Consider the following 16,336-nt stretch of genomic DNA (forward strand, 5'->3'; position numbering starts at 1 on the left):
AATTTGTTGGGGCCCTTACGTCTTTGTGTGTGTTCAACTTAGGTTCATTTTTGTGGTTATTTATTTTCTGGTGCTTTCGATTTTCTCTCATGATCTTCTTCAGCAGGTTAAATTTGCTCAGTTATCATGTAAGGAGAGAAGCAGCGGTGGAAAAACAAGTTGACACAACAGTCTCACCATAAGGTTTGAGAAAAGATCTGAACTTTAGCTTTGCGTGAAATGATCAAAAATTTCAGATAAGCCACAAAAGTTTTATGTTTGAAGTTTTCATATGGATTAAAGGATTACTTACACCTGTGAAGTTTAAGAATACAGTCCAAGGTTTAAGCTTCATAACACCATTTTAAATGCATTAGCTTCGCTCAGAGATCCATTGTTACCAAGTTGCTGAAAAGTTGACGTTTTGAAAATTAGATGGTTTAACACCTCATCAACATAAGTGGATTGTCCAAGTGCAACCTAATGCCATTGTGCATTTCTGCAAACCACCGATATGTTAGATTTGTAAATTTGTATGTAGCGGATATGTTTAAACTTTATCAACACTGTGGCAATGTGCTTAGGCAAAAAACCCACTCTGTTATTGTTGGGAAAAGGTCATTTTTAAAAAAAAAAAAAAATACCCGCCTTTAAAGGCAAAATCCTGTCTGAAAGAGTTTCAGATGTCTTGCTGAAAACATTCGCTTTTGGTGGAGCAAAAACAGCCGTGTGCATTATTTCTTTTAGTGGCACAAGCATGACAAGCTGCAAATGTCTTACTAAAAAAAACACACAAAAAACAATTTTTTGAGGCACAATTTGGCTGAAGATGGCACAATCATTGTGCCGAAATATCCCACTGAAAAACACCCAATTTTGGTGACACAATTGCAACTGAATTGCTGATTTCCGGTTAAAAAACAAAATCATGGCCGGACACGCAGCTGATGAGTCTCTAAAAACAGCTTTTAGTGGCACAATCACACCCGGATCTGCCATCGATGTCTCGCTAAACAGCACCTGTTTTTGGTGACTGGTAACACCCAAATGTCTCACTAAAAAACACCCACTTTTGGAGGCACAACTAGGCTAGAAATGCCGTTGAAATCTTCTGTTTGGTGATACTATCACATCTGGAAACGCCACTAAAGTTTTGTTTAAAACACCTAGTTTTTGTGGCACTGTCATGGCTTGACATGCCACCAAGTCTCACTCAAAAAACCTTCCTTCTGGCTACGCAATCACAGCCAGAAATGAGGCTGATGTCTCGCTAAAATCACACCTGGTTTTGTGGTCTACAGCTGTCTCACGGAGGTATCATACCATCCACCATCCTTTTGATGAAAAAGCTCATATAATATGTGACTTTAAGAAACATACAGATTTAACATAGCCACAGTTTTGGAAACGTACAATGCCAACATTTCTGCTGGCGAACGGGCTAAAAGGTGAAGACAACGGGAAAGAATTAGGTCCTTCCTGATAGATTTCACTGACACATTTGTATAACGTGTTTATAAAAATAAAGCACCGACCATCAGTCTAACTCTGACGTTTCCTCTTCCAGTTTGATGTCAGGACTAGCCGCCCTCGACGCAAAGTGCTCCAGCCGGCTCGGTCTGATCACAGTGTCTTATTACCTGTGGACAACCTTCGTGGCCGTGGTTGTGGGAATCATCATGGTCTCCATCATCCACCCGGGCGGTGCGGCGCAGAAGGAGGACTCTGAGGACAGCGGCAAGCCAATCATGAGTTCTGCCGACGCGCTACTGGACCTCATCCGGTAAGATTGCGATGGCAACCAATTTCATGACTCTGACATACGTGAACCCAATTCATGGTAATTATTATATTTGCCTTTTTGTCAGGCTGACATAGTGCAAGTGGAGAAAATGCCGTTCACTCGGCTCTGAGTAACTCTCTTTGCAGCAAAAGTCATGTTCCATTAATCCGTGGCTGCAGTGCAGGTACAGGTTGAGTGGTCTGTAATTCGTTCACATGAGGGGAGGATAATTAGCAGAGACCAAACAAGGCTTGGGAGGGCTGCAGCGAGCCACCGTCCACAGAAATTACAACCACTGAAAATGATTATTTCTGTGCTGACAGGGATTTGTACTGTCAGGGTTGAGAGGTGATATATGGAGAGACAGACACACAGGAAGATACAAAAGGAGGTGTGAGGAGACTGATCTTTACCAGGAGTCTATAACATTTTTCAGACTAAAGACCCCTTAGCTCAGTGACACTCAACTTATGGTCTGCAGGCCAAATCTGGCCCCTGATAGAGGGGGCCTCCCAGCAATTTTCTGATTCACAACAGTAATCGAGTGATTGACACGGGGAATTATTTTGTACTTTTAGCATACATAAGGTGCCAGAATGCATGAAACTGCATCAAAATAGAGCTTGTTTATCCAAAAACAAAATGCCAGTGGAGGATTCCCCAACCCCACAGTGATCTTAGCTAAGCCAATAATGTCCAATAAAATCCATAAAGTGTCCTAAAATCCAAGATATGTCCAAAAAATCCTTTACAAATCCTAAAATTCTTGAACCGCCCTGAAATCCTAGAAATGTCCTAAAATCCGAGATATGTTCTAAAATCCTAAAAACATCCCACACATCCCCTCCTGAAATCTGAAAAAATGTCCTAAAATCCTCAAAAGGTCCTGAAATCCTTTTTTAAATCTTTTTTTTTTTTTTTGCCTGTTTGCTCATTGTTTTGCGTTCCTTTGTTGTTTTGCCCATTTAGGGGTAATTTTGTGTCTTTTTAAGGAGATTTAGTGTTGTTTTTGCTTTGGTTGCTCGTTGCAGTCATTTTGTGTCTCTTTGTCAGTAGTTAGCATGTTTTTGTAGTTCTTTTGTGTCTCTTTAAGGAGATTTAGTGTTGTTTTTGGCTGTTTTGTTACTGGTGGAAGTCCTTTTGTGTGTCTCTGTCATGGTTTCTGTAATTATTTTGTGTCTTTGAGGTAATTACTGTGTCTTTTATGGTTGTTTTGTGTATAATAATTGACACTTTGTTTATTTTTGTTCCCTTTCGTCCATTTTTGTAGTTGGTTTGTGTGATTGTCCATCCTTCACCTGTCTTGTTTACATAAAATCAATTCTTAGTAAGTAATAACACCTCAGTGGAGAGGACGTCATCCTCACAGTATCCTACTTTTTCAGACTGTTTGGATTCGCCACAAATCCTGAGACAGGATTAAAAACATTGGTCATCTTAAGCTTTCAGTGCCCGTATTCTGGGATGACTTCATTGTTGACTAAAAGCATTTAATCTTCTTTAATAGGACATGTTACTCTGTCTCTCAGGCCCAGTATTGGTAACAGGACTATTACCGGTCACCTGTCACACACTGCGCCTCTGCAGGTCTAATCCAAGCAGCATTGATTTCATGCTGTTGGTGGAAGGGATGGGGGAGTCTGAGTCCGGACCATTAATCAGACAGCGCAGAGTGTGTGTAGGCAGGCTGAATGGACCCGCAGGTGACCTTAAGAACGCAGTCAGAATAAACCTGCAAAAAATGAATGTTTGCAAGTGTAATTATGAAGCTGAGCACATGAAAAATAACATTAGCAGCAGTTCATATTTGACTTTTTCGATTTAAGCCGGCACTTTTATTCATTTATCCATTAATATTAACATATTGATTAGTGCAGCTGAGAGTTATAATGCTGTTATTATGTTGGTTAATTAAATCAAAAGGGGAAAATAGATGAGTTCAGTGCTGAGATTGGCATTTTAAAAGCAGTAAACAATGATAATCAAAATGGACACTAAGTCTTAACAGTCGTGAGGTCGTGGTGTGCAGGAAATGTCTGAAATTACAACAGTAACTCCAATGCAAAGTCAATGGGGCTCTCTTGTCGAGGTGGACACACAAATAAAAAAGTATGACGAGCAAGAGCATGAAGAGTGTGTAGAGATGAATTTCTAAACAGGAGAACATGATGGTCGTTGTAGTAACGTTACTTTATGGACTTTATGTAACAATCCAAATTAAAATTGGCTTTAACCCTTTTAGTTGATTAACTCAAACAATTAAGTCTGAACAATTCTTTCTGTAATTTCTGATCTGAGTAAATTTTTATTGTTATGGTAACTTAAAAAGATAAAGATAATATTACTTATTCCATTCAGTTATTAAATTAATCCTCACAGGTGACAGAATATATCATTCAGTGGTACTCATAACTTCTGGATGCATACTTAAATTATGTCTCAATTAAACTGTCCTGACAACACGGCTTATGGCTGTGCTGGAGATAAATTAAGAGGGTTAGAGGTTTTCAAGACTTAACGTCTCACCAATTTTATAACATTATAAAAAGCTGTATTAGAGCCACTGTTGGAAAAAATAGTCTGAGATTCCACGAATAAGCCATAATGTCACGAGGGTTGTTTATTTATTTATTTATTTAAAAAGAAATAAGATATAAAAAATGAAAAATAAGAAAGCAATAACATTATGAGAAAAATGACAATATTTTGAAAACAAATCCTGTAGTTTTAGGGGAAAAGTCAAATTTTTAAATAATAATAATAGTATTTTGTAGGAAAAAAAACTAATATTCACTCCTTGAAACCTGACCCACAATTGGCTTGATTATTGACAAAAACATGGGAAGAAAGCAATGAGCAACTTAAGAAATGGCCTAAAAATGAGCAAGATATTGTCAAAAGAAATTATCCCTGAAAATAAGCCAAAAAAGTGGGGGAAAAAATGAAAGAATATTTAAAAACAAAAAACAAAAACAAGGAAATTACCTTAAAAAATGGCATTAAATTAAATGAATGTACTCATTTATTTTGTGTGACATGATCTAAAATATAAAATTTGAACTTGACATTTTTGAACTTGAATTTTTTTTTTATTTTTCAGGACATTTCTTGTTTCATGATTTAAGAAATCACATCAATTTGTTCATGTTTCAATGGTTTAAATACTTGCAAAAGATGTCCTAATGCTGCACAAGAAAACCACTTTCAATACAGGTTTCAAAGGGTTAAAAGAAAAATGTATTATATTTTGAGTGTTCGTATGAACTCATATGGTGATGAGGATACCTTTTATTTAAATTCTGTTGTGGTCTGAGTGGCTCCACACTGATTTCATCTCCTTACCTTGTTTGACTCTAAAATCAGTTTAAATGTCACCAGGTGTGAGATCTCTCTGTTGTGAAGACAAATTAAACTTCTCGTTTGGGTTCTGGGATAAATCTACATCAGTTGCGCTTTGTGCAGAGCTGGCACTGAGGCTGTAAAAACCTATTTAACACTTCAGGGGGACCATTTTTAATGCACACCTTCTGTGATCCAAAACTCCAGGAGGTCCGTTGGTGAAAGTTTTAGAGGCTGAACAATTAAGCTGATCATTTAAAGTATTTTGAAACAAATATTTTAGCTCAGAGGCAAAGTTTTGATGAGTGAATGCCTCTTTTTGGGAAGCCAGCGTTTGATTGAGGGCTTCACAGGAAAACTGCACGCACTATGTCTTTTTTCTGCAATACTATCTCTCTTTCATTACAATTTTAATGACATACTGTTTGTCAGAAATGACTGTTGATTGTTGCAAAAAAATATGCAGATAATAAGATGGTAAAAATAGTTGAAATTTAATACTTTCTGACTATCAGGAGGTACTTGTACCCCAAAGTATATTGCAATTATGCCTCATGTTGTCACTGTTTAGCTGCAGTGTAAGCTTAGAAAACTCTACATTTAAATTTCAATTTAAAGATCACAGAGTGGCTGTGAAACCATGTCACCACGGACAGACGGCTCGTTATGTCTTACCTGACGTGACCTGATCTCCACTAAAACACATCCAGTGTTGTCTCAGCCCTTCACCAGTGAGATGAAACTTGGATCTTCGAGATAGAAGTCACTGAGTGCACTCGTCCTTTGGTTTTTTAGAAAGATCTGTGTTGCATTAGATGTTGATCTGTTTTGTGGTCCTCTCAGTTTGTTTTATCCAAATTCCTCAACAAAGAGTCAGTCACTACAGGAGGATGGGTTTCAAAAACACTGTGGTGAAAATGTAGTAAGGTTTTAGGCTAAGATAACCACATGGTTATGGTTAGGAAAAGAATGTGTTCTGGCTTATAATAAACTGTTGTGGTGGCAAAGAAAATGCTGCATTGTCTCTGTGAAAGCGGCTGCTGTCGATGCCACCATCCTTGGAGGAAATGCAGCAATGTCTCAGAAAATTCTGTGCCAGAATCGTGCAAAAATCAGCATTATCAAAAAAAGTCTGTGTTGCATTAGAGGTTGAGATGTTTTGTTTCTGCACAAACCACAAAAAAACACTTGGTTATGGTTAGAAAAATATTGTGTTTTGGCTAAAACTTGGGCTCCCAAAAACAGTCGTAACACTCATAGGAGGTCCTTTATTCCCTATGCCCTTCAGGCAATGAACACAGAATGGTTGTGTTAGGGGAAACCACTATTTATGAGATATGCTCTCCTTTATTATTTATAAAATGTATTGTTCCTTCCTGCCTGTTTTTACTATTGTATCTTGCATATTGTACATTTGTGATATTGTTTTTATATGTTTTATGTGTGTTACGTGCCTTTTCTATCTGTCTGTCTCTCCATCTATTTATCTAGTGAAGCTTTATAGCAGAGTTTCAGGAGCAGGAACCACACCTCTACCGCACCTCAACCGCGCCTCTTCCGGCTTAAATATCCTCCTAACCCGATCTCCCCCTTTTGTTCTCGTTATTCTGCACGAGCGCGTACCGACACACCACGTAGCGTTTCGCTCTCAGTCGGCTGCGGTTCGCTCACTCACCCCTATTATGGATCCTGTCTCTCTGTCCCCGTCGGATGACAACCTTCGGTCGAAGCTGTGACGATGGCCCTCGCCGTCTCCATCTGGCCGTGCAGGCGTCCTCAGGGTCCGACGCCGACAACTTCTCTGTCGCATCCGTGCCGGAGACGCCGACTTCGGCAGTGCAACCGGCCGCCGGGCCCCTCGGTTGCCTCCATGGTCCATGTTCCACCCGGCTCCTCTCTGCTCACCATCCAGATGTACGGCTCGGCCGATGGTTCCTCTGCATCTCCTGGTCCGCCACCCTCAGCGGAAAGAAGAGGACGCGGTCGCCCCCGCGCAGCCCTGCGCCGCTGCGGTTCTCCTACTCCATCGCAGCGGAGGATGGTGACGGCCTCCCGCCGTTGTCTCGACTCTGCCGGCTCGGCGGCCCGACATGCGCGGCGTCACCACGCTCCAGCGAGGTCTCCCGATTGCCGGCCGCCTTTGCAGACCGGGGAATACCGTTTCGCAGAATTGACAACAAGCTTTTTGATATCCTGACATCTGAGTGCTGCTCTGTCAACATCGGCGCTCTTCCGGGTGACGTCATCGCGGCGGCTCCCGTCGTGCGCCATGACGTCAGCACCTCGGTTAAAGGGCCGGTTCGTCTTCAACCACTTCCGGTGGCCCGTGCCGAATAGGAAGCGGGGACATGCTGCCTCGGGCAAGTCGAGTCAAGTCTAGTCAAGTCAATTTTATTTGTTGAGCCCATTATCACAAAACATGGTTCGCCTCAGTGGGCTGTACAGTTTACGACATCCCTCTGCCCTTAGACCCTCACATCACCCAAGGAATAACCCGAAAACAAACCAAAAAAAAAAAAAAAAAAAAAAGAAAAAGTCGCTTTACCTCGGTCCCACTGGCCGCGGAGGTCAGGTTTGCCTGAGGCATCTGATGTGTCGTGGCACCCTCCCACTCCCGCCAGCTCACCTGACCTGGGATTCTCGACGCTGTGTTGCCTTGACTGTTCTCCCTCCTCAATTTGAGCAGCCCGCTCATGTTGGACCGCCTGGCACTGGGATGCCAGCGCCACTTCCTGCTCTTCCTGGCCATCCACAGCAGCTCTGTCCCCTTGGGGCACCTGGCACCGGGCTGCCGATGCCCTCTACTGCTCAACCTCAGCAATTGCAGCATTTGTTTCTTGATGGAATTTCTGGCACCGGGGTATCGGTGCCCTCGGCCGTGTATGCTCGACAATCGCACCACTTCGCTCTTGCTGGGGTGCCCTGCACCGGGATGCAGTTGTCCCCAGTCGTACACCCACAGCTTCCTGGTCTGTTGGGTTGTCGGCGCCCCCAGCTGTGCAATCCCAGCCACTGCACCAGTTCGCTCTTGCTGGGGCATCTGGCACCGGGTTGTCAGTGCCCCTCACCGTGCCTCCGCACGACCCGCAGCAGCCGGCCTTGGTTGAGACTCCCGCCTACACCTCCCAACCTGTCTGGGCCGGGGTTGTTGGCACCGGGCTGCCACCGAATTTTCCCTCTCATCCTGTGCACCATGTCGTTTCGTCCACGGTTCTGGTCTCCTTTCCAATCATTTTCCGTCGCGGCGGCCTTTGCCTACTTTCACCCTGGCCACAGCCGATCCTCCCTTCCGCCCTCCTGGCGCTTTCGTCTCTTGTCCATCTCCGGCTCCCTCCGATCTTCGTACCCAGATTCTTGACTGCACCACGTCCCCGGCGGCCATTTCTCCTAGGTCCTGTCAGCCACGGTCGTTAGGTTTGCCCGGGGTTGCCAGCGATGTTTGCGGCGCCCTCCCACTCCCACCGGCTTGCATCACCCTGCAACCTCAGCACCAGGGTGCCTGCGCCCTCGACCGCTCTCCCACCTCCATTTGAGTGGCCCACTCGTGTTGGCTCATCTGGCACCGAGACGCTGACCCTGTAGTAGAAGGCACTGGCACCGGCCGCCAGTGCCCTCTACTGCTTAACATCGATGCCTGCAGCGGATTGCTTTGCTGGGGAGTCCGCATTGGGATGCCATTGCCCCGGCTGTATACGCTTGGCAGCCGCACCACTTCGCTCTCGCTGGGGCATCTGGCACCGGGGTGCCGCTGCCCCCAGTTGTACGTTCACAGTGACTTCGACAGTTCGCTCTTGTTGGAGCTCCTGGCACCAAGAGGCCATGCCCCCGGCCGTCCGACCTTGCCTACTGCACCTTTTCTCTCTTCTTGAGGCATCTGGCACCGGGCTGCCGGTGCAGCGGTTCGCTTTTGCTGTGGAGTCTGGCATTGGGATACCATTGCCCCCAGCTGTGCACGCTCGGCAACCAAACCACTTCGGTCTCGCTGGGGCATCTGGCACCGGGGTGCCGCTGCCCCCAGTTGACGTTCACAGTGACTTCGACAGTTCGCTCTCGTTGGAGCTTCTGGCACCAAGAGGCCGTGCCCCCGGCCGTACGACCTCGCTCACTGCACCATTTCCCTCTTCTTGAGGCATCTGGCACCAGGCTGCCGATGCCCTCTACTGCTTAACATCGATGCCTGCAGCGGTTCACTTTTGCTGGGGAGTCTGGCATTGGGATGCCATTGCCCCCGGCCGTGCACGCTCGGCAACCAAACCACTTCGCTCTCGCCGGGGCATCTGGCACCAGGGTGCTGCTGCCCCCGGTTGTACGTTCACAGTGACTTCGACAGTTCGCTCTTGTTGGAGCCTCTGGCACCAAGATGCCGTGCCCCCGGCCGTATGACCTCGCCTACTGCGCCATTTCTCTCTTCTTGAGGCATCTGGCACCGGGCTGCCGGTGCCCTTTACTGCTTAACATCGACGCCTGCAGCGGTTTGCTTTTGCTGGGGAATCTGGCATTAGGATGCCATTGCCCCCGGCTGTGCACGCCCGGCAACCGTACCACTTAGCTCTCGCTGGGGCATCTGGCACCGGGGTGCTGCTGCCCCCAGTTCTACATCCAGTGACTTCGACAGTTTGCTCTCCTTGGGGCATCTGGCACCGAGATGTCGGGGGCCCCCAGACGTACGACATCAGCTACTGCAACAGTTCACTCTCCTTGGGGCTTTTGGCACCGGGCTGCCAGTGCCCTCTACTGCTTACCCTCGAAGCCTGCATCCGCATTGTTCCCGGGGGGGGGGGGGGGGGGCTTCCTTTCTCATCCGTTGTCTGTCACTACTACCGTCCCGTCGCTCATGGCCTCCGTCTCTCTCGTTGCGCCCAGCCGCGCCGAGCTCTGGTTCTGGCTCCGTCTGCTCGGCGATTGGAACGATTCTCCTTCTTTATGACGATCACCTGTCTCATCCTCAGGACGTCAACTTTTTCGATGACGCGGCTCCGTCTGCCGGTTTTGGGGTTTTTTTACGATGAAAGTTGGTTCGTAGGCAAATGGCCCCAAGAGTTGGAAGGAGACTGTCAGGTCACTTTATCTGCTCTCTTTGAGATCTACCCCATCATCGTTGTCACCACGTTATGGGGCCGTGAATGGAGTTGCCTATCTGTCCTCATCTACTCAGACAATCTCGCAGTAGTTTGACATCATAAATAAAGAAGTTCAGAAGCTTGGCTCCTCATGTAGACGCACACACCCGACTCCGTTCCTCCATATTTGACCTTGTCTTTCAACATCTAAACCCAGCTTTCATGCCCCTGATCTGGAATCTCAGAACACCATCATCAATAGCCCGTCCCCTACAACTCTCTCTCCATATCGGTGGGCTTGGAATTGTTTCCACAACTTTCATGACATGCATAACATAACTTTTCCTTCATTTGATCTCATCACCTTAACCTGCTTCATCACCCACGGCCCTTCTGTCTTGGGAAATTAAAAACCCAGACAATCAAAGTCTACCTCAGCGGCATTTCGTTCATCTCTAAACTCCTCGGCTTCCCGCAGCGGTATACCGGAACACTTTATTCAGATCATGGGCAGATGGTCCTCCCAATCTTATCACCGTTACGTCCGTTCCAACCTAAGAGATCTCAAATCGGCTTTTTCCTCTCTCATATAATGCACGCTTTTGGGGATCTGTCGTGCCCGGGAGCCACGGCGGATTCCCACCGAAGCTTCCCCACACCGCACTCAACCATCCATTCCAATAATCCAACATCAATGTTTATACCAAATCTACATTCACGTCAATAAATTGTTAAAATGAATTCCGGATTGAGGTGTGGTCCTTGCTAGTGAATTACCTGTTTGTAGGGGGAACGATCCCTGCAAGAGACGCAGCAATGTTTCAGTAAAAACAACTGCGACCATTTTCTTGCAGGAAACATAGAAATACCTCTGTAAACAACAACAACTGCTGTTTATGTAAAAATCCCTGCTGAAAAAAGCTTTTTGTGGCAATATCACAGCAGGACAAACTGCAACATTTCGACAAAAAAAATAAAAACGACTGCTGTTCGCAGTGTTGGGCTGCAGCTCCAGTGAAACATTACGTTTTTAACATTAATCTGCACCCCTCTGTGTATTGAACTGTGGGAGGAGGTATTTCTATTGATCATTAATTTAACTTGTAAGAGGAGGAATGTGTTACATAGCACTGCTTTAAGTAAACAAAAGTTTAAACTGTTCATTTATAATTAGAATGTTTTCCTGAGTGTTACTGATCCATATTTCATTTTTGACTTGCCACACCTTGTGCAAACAGGCTTTTATTTTGTTGTTTTAATAAAGTCAGGAGATAAAATGTTCTGTGTGGGCCATGGCTGTCAGACCTGATCTCATATTTTCTGCGCTCCCCTCTCTCCCACATTCGGCTGTCTGGTGGGTGGAGTGCGGATCGTTTTGCAGATGAGTTTTTTGGAGAGCAGCCCTGTAGCTGTGTGGGATAAAAGTTAAACTTCAGGTTGGGAAACTGAAGGTTTTTTGACAAGGTTAGAGTGTTATGGTTGAATAAACAAACTTTAACAATTTTTTAAAAACACTGATCTGCTTCAGATGAATGAACCCTGCCTGCTGTTTAATGCCATCAAAGTGAGAAAGTTTTAAATGAGCAGAAACATGATGTGAGGTCACGGCTGCAGTTAGTGCTGTGTTGCACAAACAGACCAACCAGAAAACTTTTTTTCAGCATGATTTGGTTTGTTTAGACAGAAGAGTAAAAATCACTGGATTGTATCAAATTACAACACAGGAGATTTTTTTTGGCACAGTAGAATAATATCATTTTGTTTTTTGTATAAATGTTAATAATTGTGTCTCCTGCCGCCTCCTCTCCTGGGATGAGGTTACAGTGTGAGAGCTGTACTCTTTCAGGCTTCTGCTCCGTATTAAATCAGTTTGTCCAAAACGCTGTGATGTTACCACTGTGACTCACGGCCATTTCATTTAAAGGGATATTTCACCAATTTTCAATCATCTTTGTATCAAAATAATGTGGGTGGTATGTGCAGATAAACTGTGGTAACCTTCCCTCCATCCAACCAGAGACGAGATACCACGACGGTGCCAGTCTGAAATGTAGACGGTAACGACATAATATAAGGAGAGCAAAGGTCCCTATAGGGCGGGTGTGAGAGTCAGTGGATGGATTCAACAAACTTTCCTGATGGAGTCTGCCGTTTGCTTCCCATCTGAATGTGATGGGTTTTTTTTCTACACCTCGCCATGCGCCTCAACAACAGCAACAATATATGAGGACTTGGGGTGAGAACATGTTGATATCCCCCCTTCCTCCCAGTGAAACTCAGCCAAATGACGCAAACTGATGCAAAACTCATCATCCGGCGAAGTTTTGCAGGCTCTTAGGGCTGTTGTTCAAACTACAGGCTGTACTTTTGCAATTTCGTAATGCTCGCCATTGTGGTAAAAACTAGTGTAGAAATACTAACAAAGCAAAAGCTTTTAAAACATCTGAGTTCTCCTCAGCTCTGTGTTGAAAAAGGATACGATTATATGAAAAAGACGGGAGACGAATATACCGATTTTAAATCAATGGAAAAGCTCTTTTTATTTCCAAAAGCATGCAGTATTATACTTGCTTATTTACTGATCAAGCTTTTTAAACCATGTGTGTATCTTTTCTTTGCAGCAACATGTTCCCGGCGAATCTGGTCCAGGCCACATTTCAGCAGGTAAAACCTTCAATTTCACCAACACAAACATCACTTACAAACACAAAGCCGCTCTTGTTAGACGTCTATTTCTGTCTCTCTTCCCCGGCAACAGTATCGAACAAGCAGCGAGTACATTGTGAAGCCCAAGCCGACGGTGAGTCAGGCCCAGTCAGAGTCCACCACGCGGCGAGCACTCATCTACGGCATCCAGGACGATAATGGAACCGACATCCAGAACTTCGCCCTCGACCTGACTCCACCCCCCGATGTGCTCATAAAGATTCGAGAGGGAACAAGCGATGGGATGAATGTCCTGGGGATTGTTATTTTTTCAGCCACTATGGGTAAAAACCTGCATCAGTCTTCTGCCAGAATTTATCATAGTTGCTGCTTTCCATTGTTTTAAACAGCGAGCTGCATGTTTTCACAGGTATTATGTTGGGACGAATGGGGCCGAACGGCAGCGCCCTGGTGAACTTCTGTCAGAGTCTGAATGAGGCCGTCTTAAGAATCGTTGCAATTGTTATTTGGTAAGGATCATCATTTAACCCTTAGGGCCCTCTTTAACAAACCTGTATCGCTCTGCGCACAGAATGTACTTTTCAAGATTAAGCTTGAAAAAATATTATACATTGATATAATTTTCTACTTTCATTGAGTTAATTTTTGAACCAACATTGGTCCTAATCATAAATATCAAATATTCATTTATTCACAGAATTGTATCCCTTTAAATGCCAGGTTTTTGTCATGATGCCACCATGTTTTAAGATTAAAAACAAGAAAAAACAACACAAAAATAATAATTTTTTGAATATACTACATGCAATATATACACTGGGGGGTTATCACAGCCTGAGATATGTCAGTGATTTGCAGCAATAATGATTGTGACAATGCACCTAGTGGAAACAGCATGTCTATTCCCCATATGCCAAATATAGTAAAAATGAGGTCATCAGGTGCAAAATTGTAAAAATTACAAATTACAAGGCAAAATCCCAGAATGACACCCAGAAATAATACGGTCCGTGTTTTTATGCCTTAATGGCTGTTGGATCAAAAATGGCAGTTTGAATGGGTTTCATTTCCACAGTGTATTTTAGACTTATTGTAGGAGCTGTGCTGATTTCTAAGATTAAACAAAAATTAACAATCTTGACAAAATTTACGACATATGCATGAACACAGCCACATTTATCAAAGCAATGGAGAATGAAAAGTGTGCAAAATGCACCAAACAGTCCCCAAGGTTAAACATCCAGTTTACAGGTTTCCTTTTTAGAAACAGTAAAAGATGCACGTGCAGCAGGAAGGTGAATCTGAGCGTGACGACTGTTGGTGATTAACTAGTCCGCTGAATGCACAATTTCCTTTTCCTTGTTTCGCCCACCAGCCCTCCCATGCTGTGATTGGCTTGTTCAAACTGTAACCTCTTTGTCATAACTGCCTCCAACCTTAACGTGTCAATATGACGAATACCATAAAACTTCAATTAATAGCTTGGGTTATTATTTGCTTAAATCAAATCTCAACAGCGTATATTTTATTGTATTTTATGTTACTGTGTATTTATAAATTAAACAGGCAATAACTGAATGAGCTGTCTCGCCTTAAAATAGTTTCCTTCTTGTAATATTACCTTTGCCATCCTTTAGATGAATAGCTTCTACCCCAAACTAGCGTGAGCCTCTTAAGATGATTGAAACCTCTGACAAATCTGGCAGCTGTGTAATTTAAAAAGCACTTCACAGCCACGGTTTCTGACGTTGAGCTCCTCGTCACTCTGACAGGTACTTCCCGTTTGGCATTGTGTTCCTGGTGGCCGGTAAGATCCTGGAGATGAGCGATCCGTCAGCCATGGGGAAGAAGCTGGGTTTCTACGCCGTCACCGTGGTTTTTGGTCTGGTACTGCACGGCTTGTTCATCCTGCCAGCCATGTACTTCTTCATCACCAAAAAGAGTCCCATCGTTTATATACGGGGAATCCTGCAAGCACTGCTCATCGCCCTGGCAACCTCTTCCAGGTGAAAAAAAAAAGGCCGCAGGGTGAAAAAAACTCAATTAAAGGATCATATGTGTATAATATTTAGGGAGATTTAGTGGAATCTAGTTTTGAAGACTGCAGATTGCAACCAGCTGAGACTTATACTGGGAGCTGAGTTACCCACAGAGGACTCTTCCTCTCCAAAACAAATGAACAAGGTGATAAAAACTGGTTAAAACACTGAAGAAAGCAATTTCACATTACAAATCAGTGATTCTTTAACGCTCTTTGTCATGTTGCAGATTGGCTGCTAGTTTAGCACCTTATAATATGTGCTCACCTTTAACTAACTATATTCACCTATAACTTAAGAACTGGATATTTAGCAAGGTTTTTTACCAGGACCCAAATTATCCACAGCGGCCCCTTTTCAGAAAACAAATGGATCAAGTGCCGGATACCTAAAACTCCGTGTAGATTCACAACTAAAACTGTGTGTATGCACAAAGACGGAAATGAGCATATCCATTCTCTTCTTCAGATTTATGAAGTTGTGCATACGCCTAAGTCTTCTTTATAATTCTCAAACATCATGATGTTGGACGCACAATCATGAGCCTCTTTTCCACGCCTACAGTTCACCTTAAATGGATGTAGAAACATCTGTTTGCATATCAACACTTGTGCCCTCCACCCTCCACTAGACCTGTCAATGAGAAATAAGATAAAGAAAAAGATATTTCACCAGCTGTGTCGCATTGGTGAGATTCCTCGACAGTGCCAGATTAGCCATGATTTCTATGACTTTACAAAATGCTTTATCAGATAAAAGTAAATGATTACTAACAGGTTGATAAAAAATAAATTATTACAAATTAAATTAATAAATGTGCCTATGATTGACATTATACAAAGAGCTGCAAAAAGCCTAAAACTACAGTCAGTGAAACTGGCAAACAACCTTAACAATGTCATCCATCTCTCAATGTATTTTTTATTCTCAGTATCATCTCTGTACAACCTGCAGCTATCTCGGCTAAAACTGTCTGAAGAATGCATGAGGTGTGCACATTCCCACCACACATTTCTCCTTCATAAATAACAAATAATGTTTGGGAAAAGGCATTTTTTTTCTGTGAGCACATTGTTTATGCATCAGGCCCAGGCTTGAAAAAGCAGAATAAAGCAGTTACACATTAAAAAATCTGCATTTTCCGATTTTCTCGATTCTCGGCTAATGTAGAAACATGGATCCGTGTAGATATATATGGCTCATTCTAAGGTGGCAAAAACACACTAATTCTCATTATCAGGTGATAACAAACTAAAGAAAACCTACTTATTGTATTCTATTCCATGTCTGCTAATATATCCCCCTAAATCCTACACTGGAGCTTTAACTCTGTGTGATCTGTTGTAAATCGATCAGTAAGTAGTTATTATTTTCCCATGTGTAGATCAAAATGATATATCCCCGAGTCCTAATTTCACTTATCCTCTCCTCTCCTTTCCATTTTCTGGAACATTACCATAAAAAGTCTC

At 43.6% G+C, this 16,336-nt stretch overlaps 1 protein-coding gene across 1 annotated transcript in view; it reads left to right on the forward strand.

Annotated features, from left to right (window-relative positions):
* slc1a7b (solute carrier family 1 member 7b) overlaps window positions 1–16,336 on the forward strand; it is a 45,868-nt gene that overhangs the window by 20,998 nt on the left and 8,534 nt on the right. The window contains exons 3-7 of the mRNA XM_042515292.1: window positions 1,547–1,762; window positions 12,783–12,825; window positions 12,920–13,151; window positions 13,238–13,337; window positions 14,601–14,834. Of these exons, the coding sequence (XP_042371226.1) occupies window positions 1,547–1,762; window positions 12,783–12,825; window positions 12,920–13,151; window positions 13,238–13,337; window positions 14,601–14,834 (825 nt within the window). The remainder of the gene's footprint in view (window positions 1–1,546; window positions 1,763–12,782; window positions 12,826–12,919; window positions 13,152–13,237; window positions 13,338–14,600; window positions 14,835–16,336) is intronic.

The sequence above is a fragment of the Plectropomus leopardus genome, chromosome 3, assembly GCF_008729295.1.
Source record: "Plectropomus leopardus isolate mb chromosome 3, YSFRI_Pleo_2.0, whole genome shotgun sequence".
Classification (NCBI taxonomy): Eukaryota; Metazoa; Chordata; class Actinopteri; order Perciformes; family Serranidae; genus Plectropomus; species Plectropomus leopardus.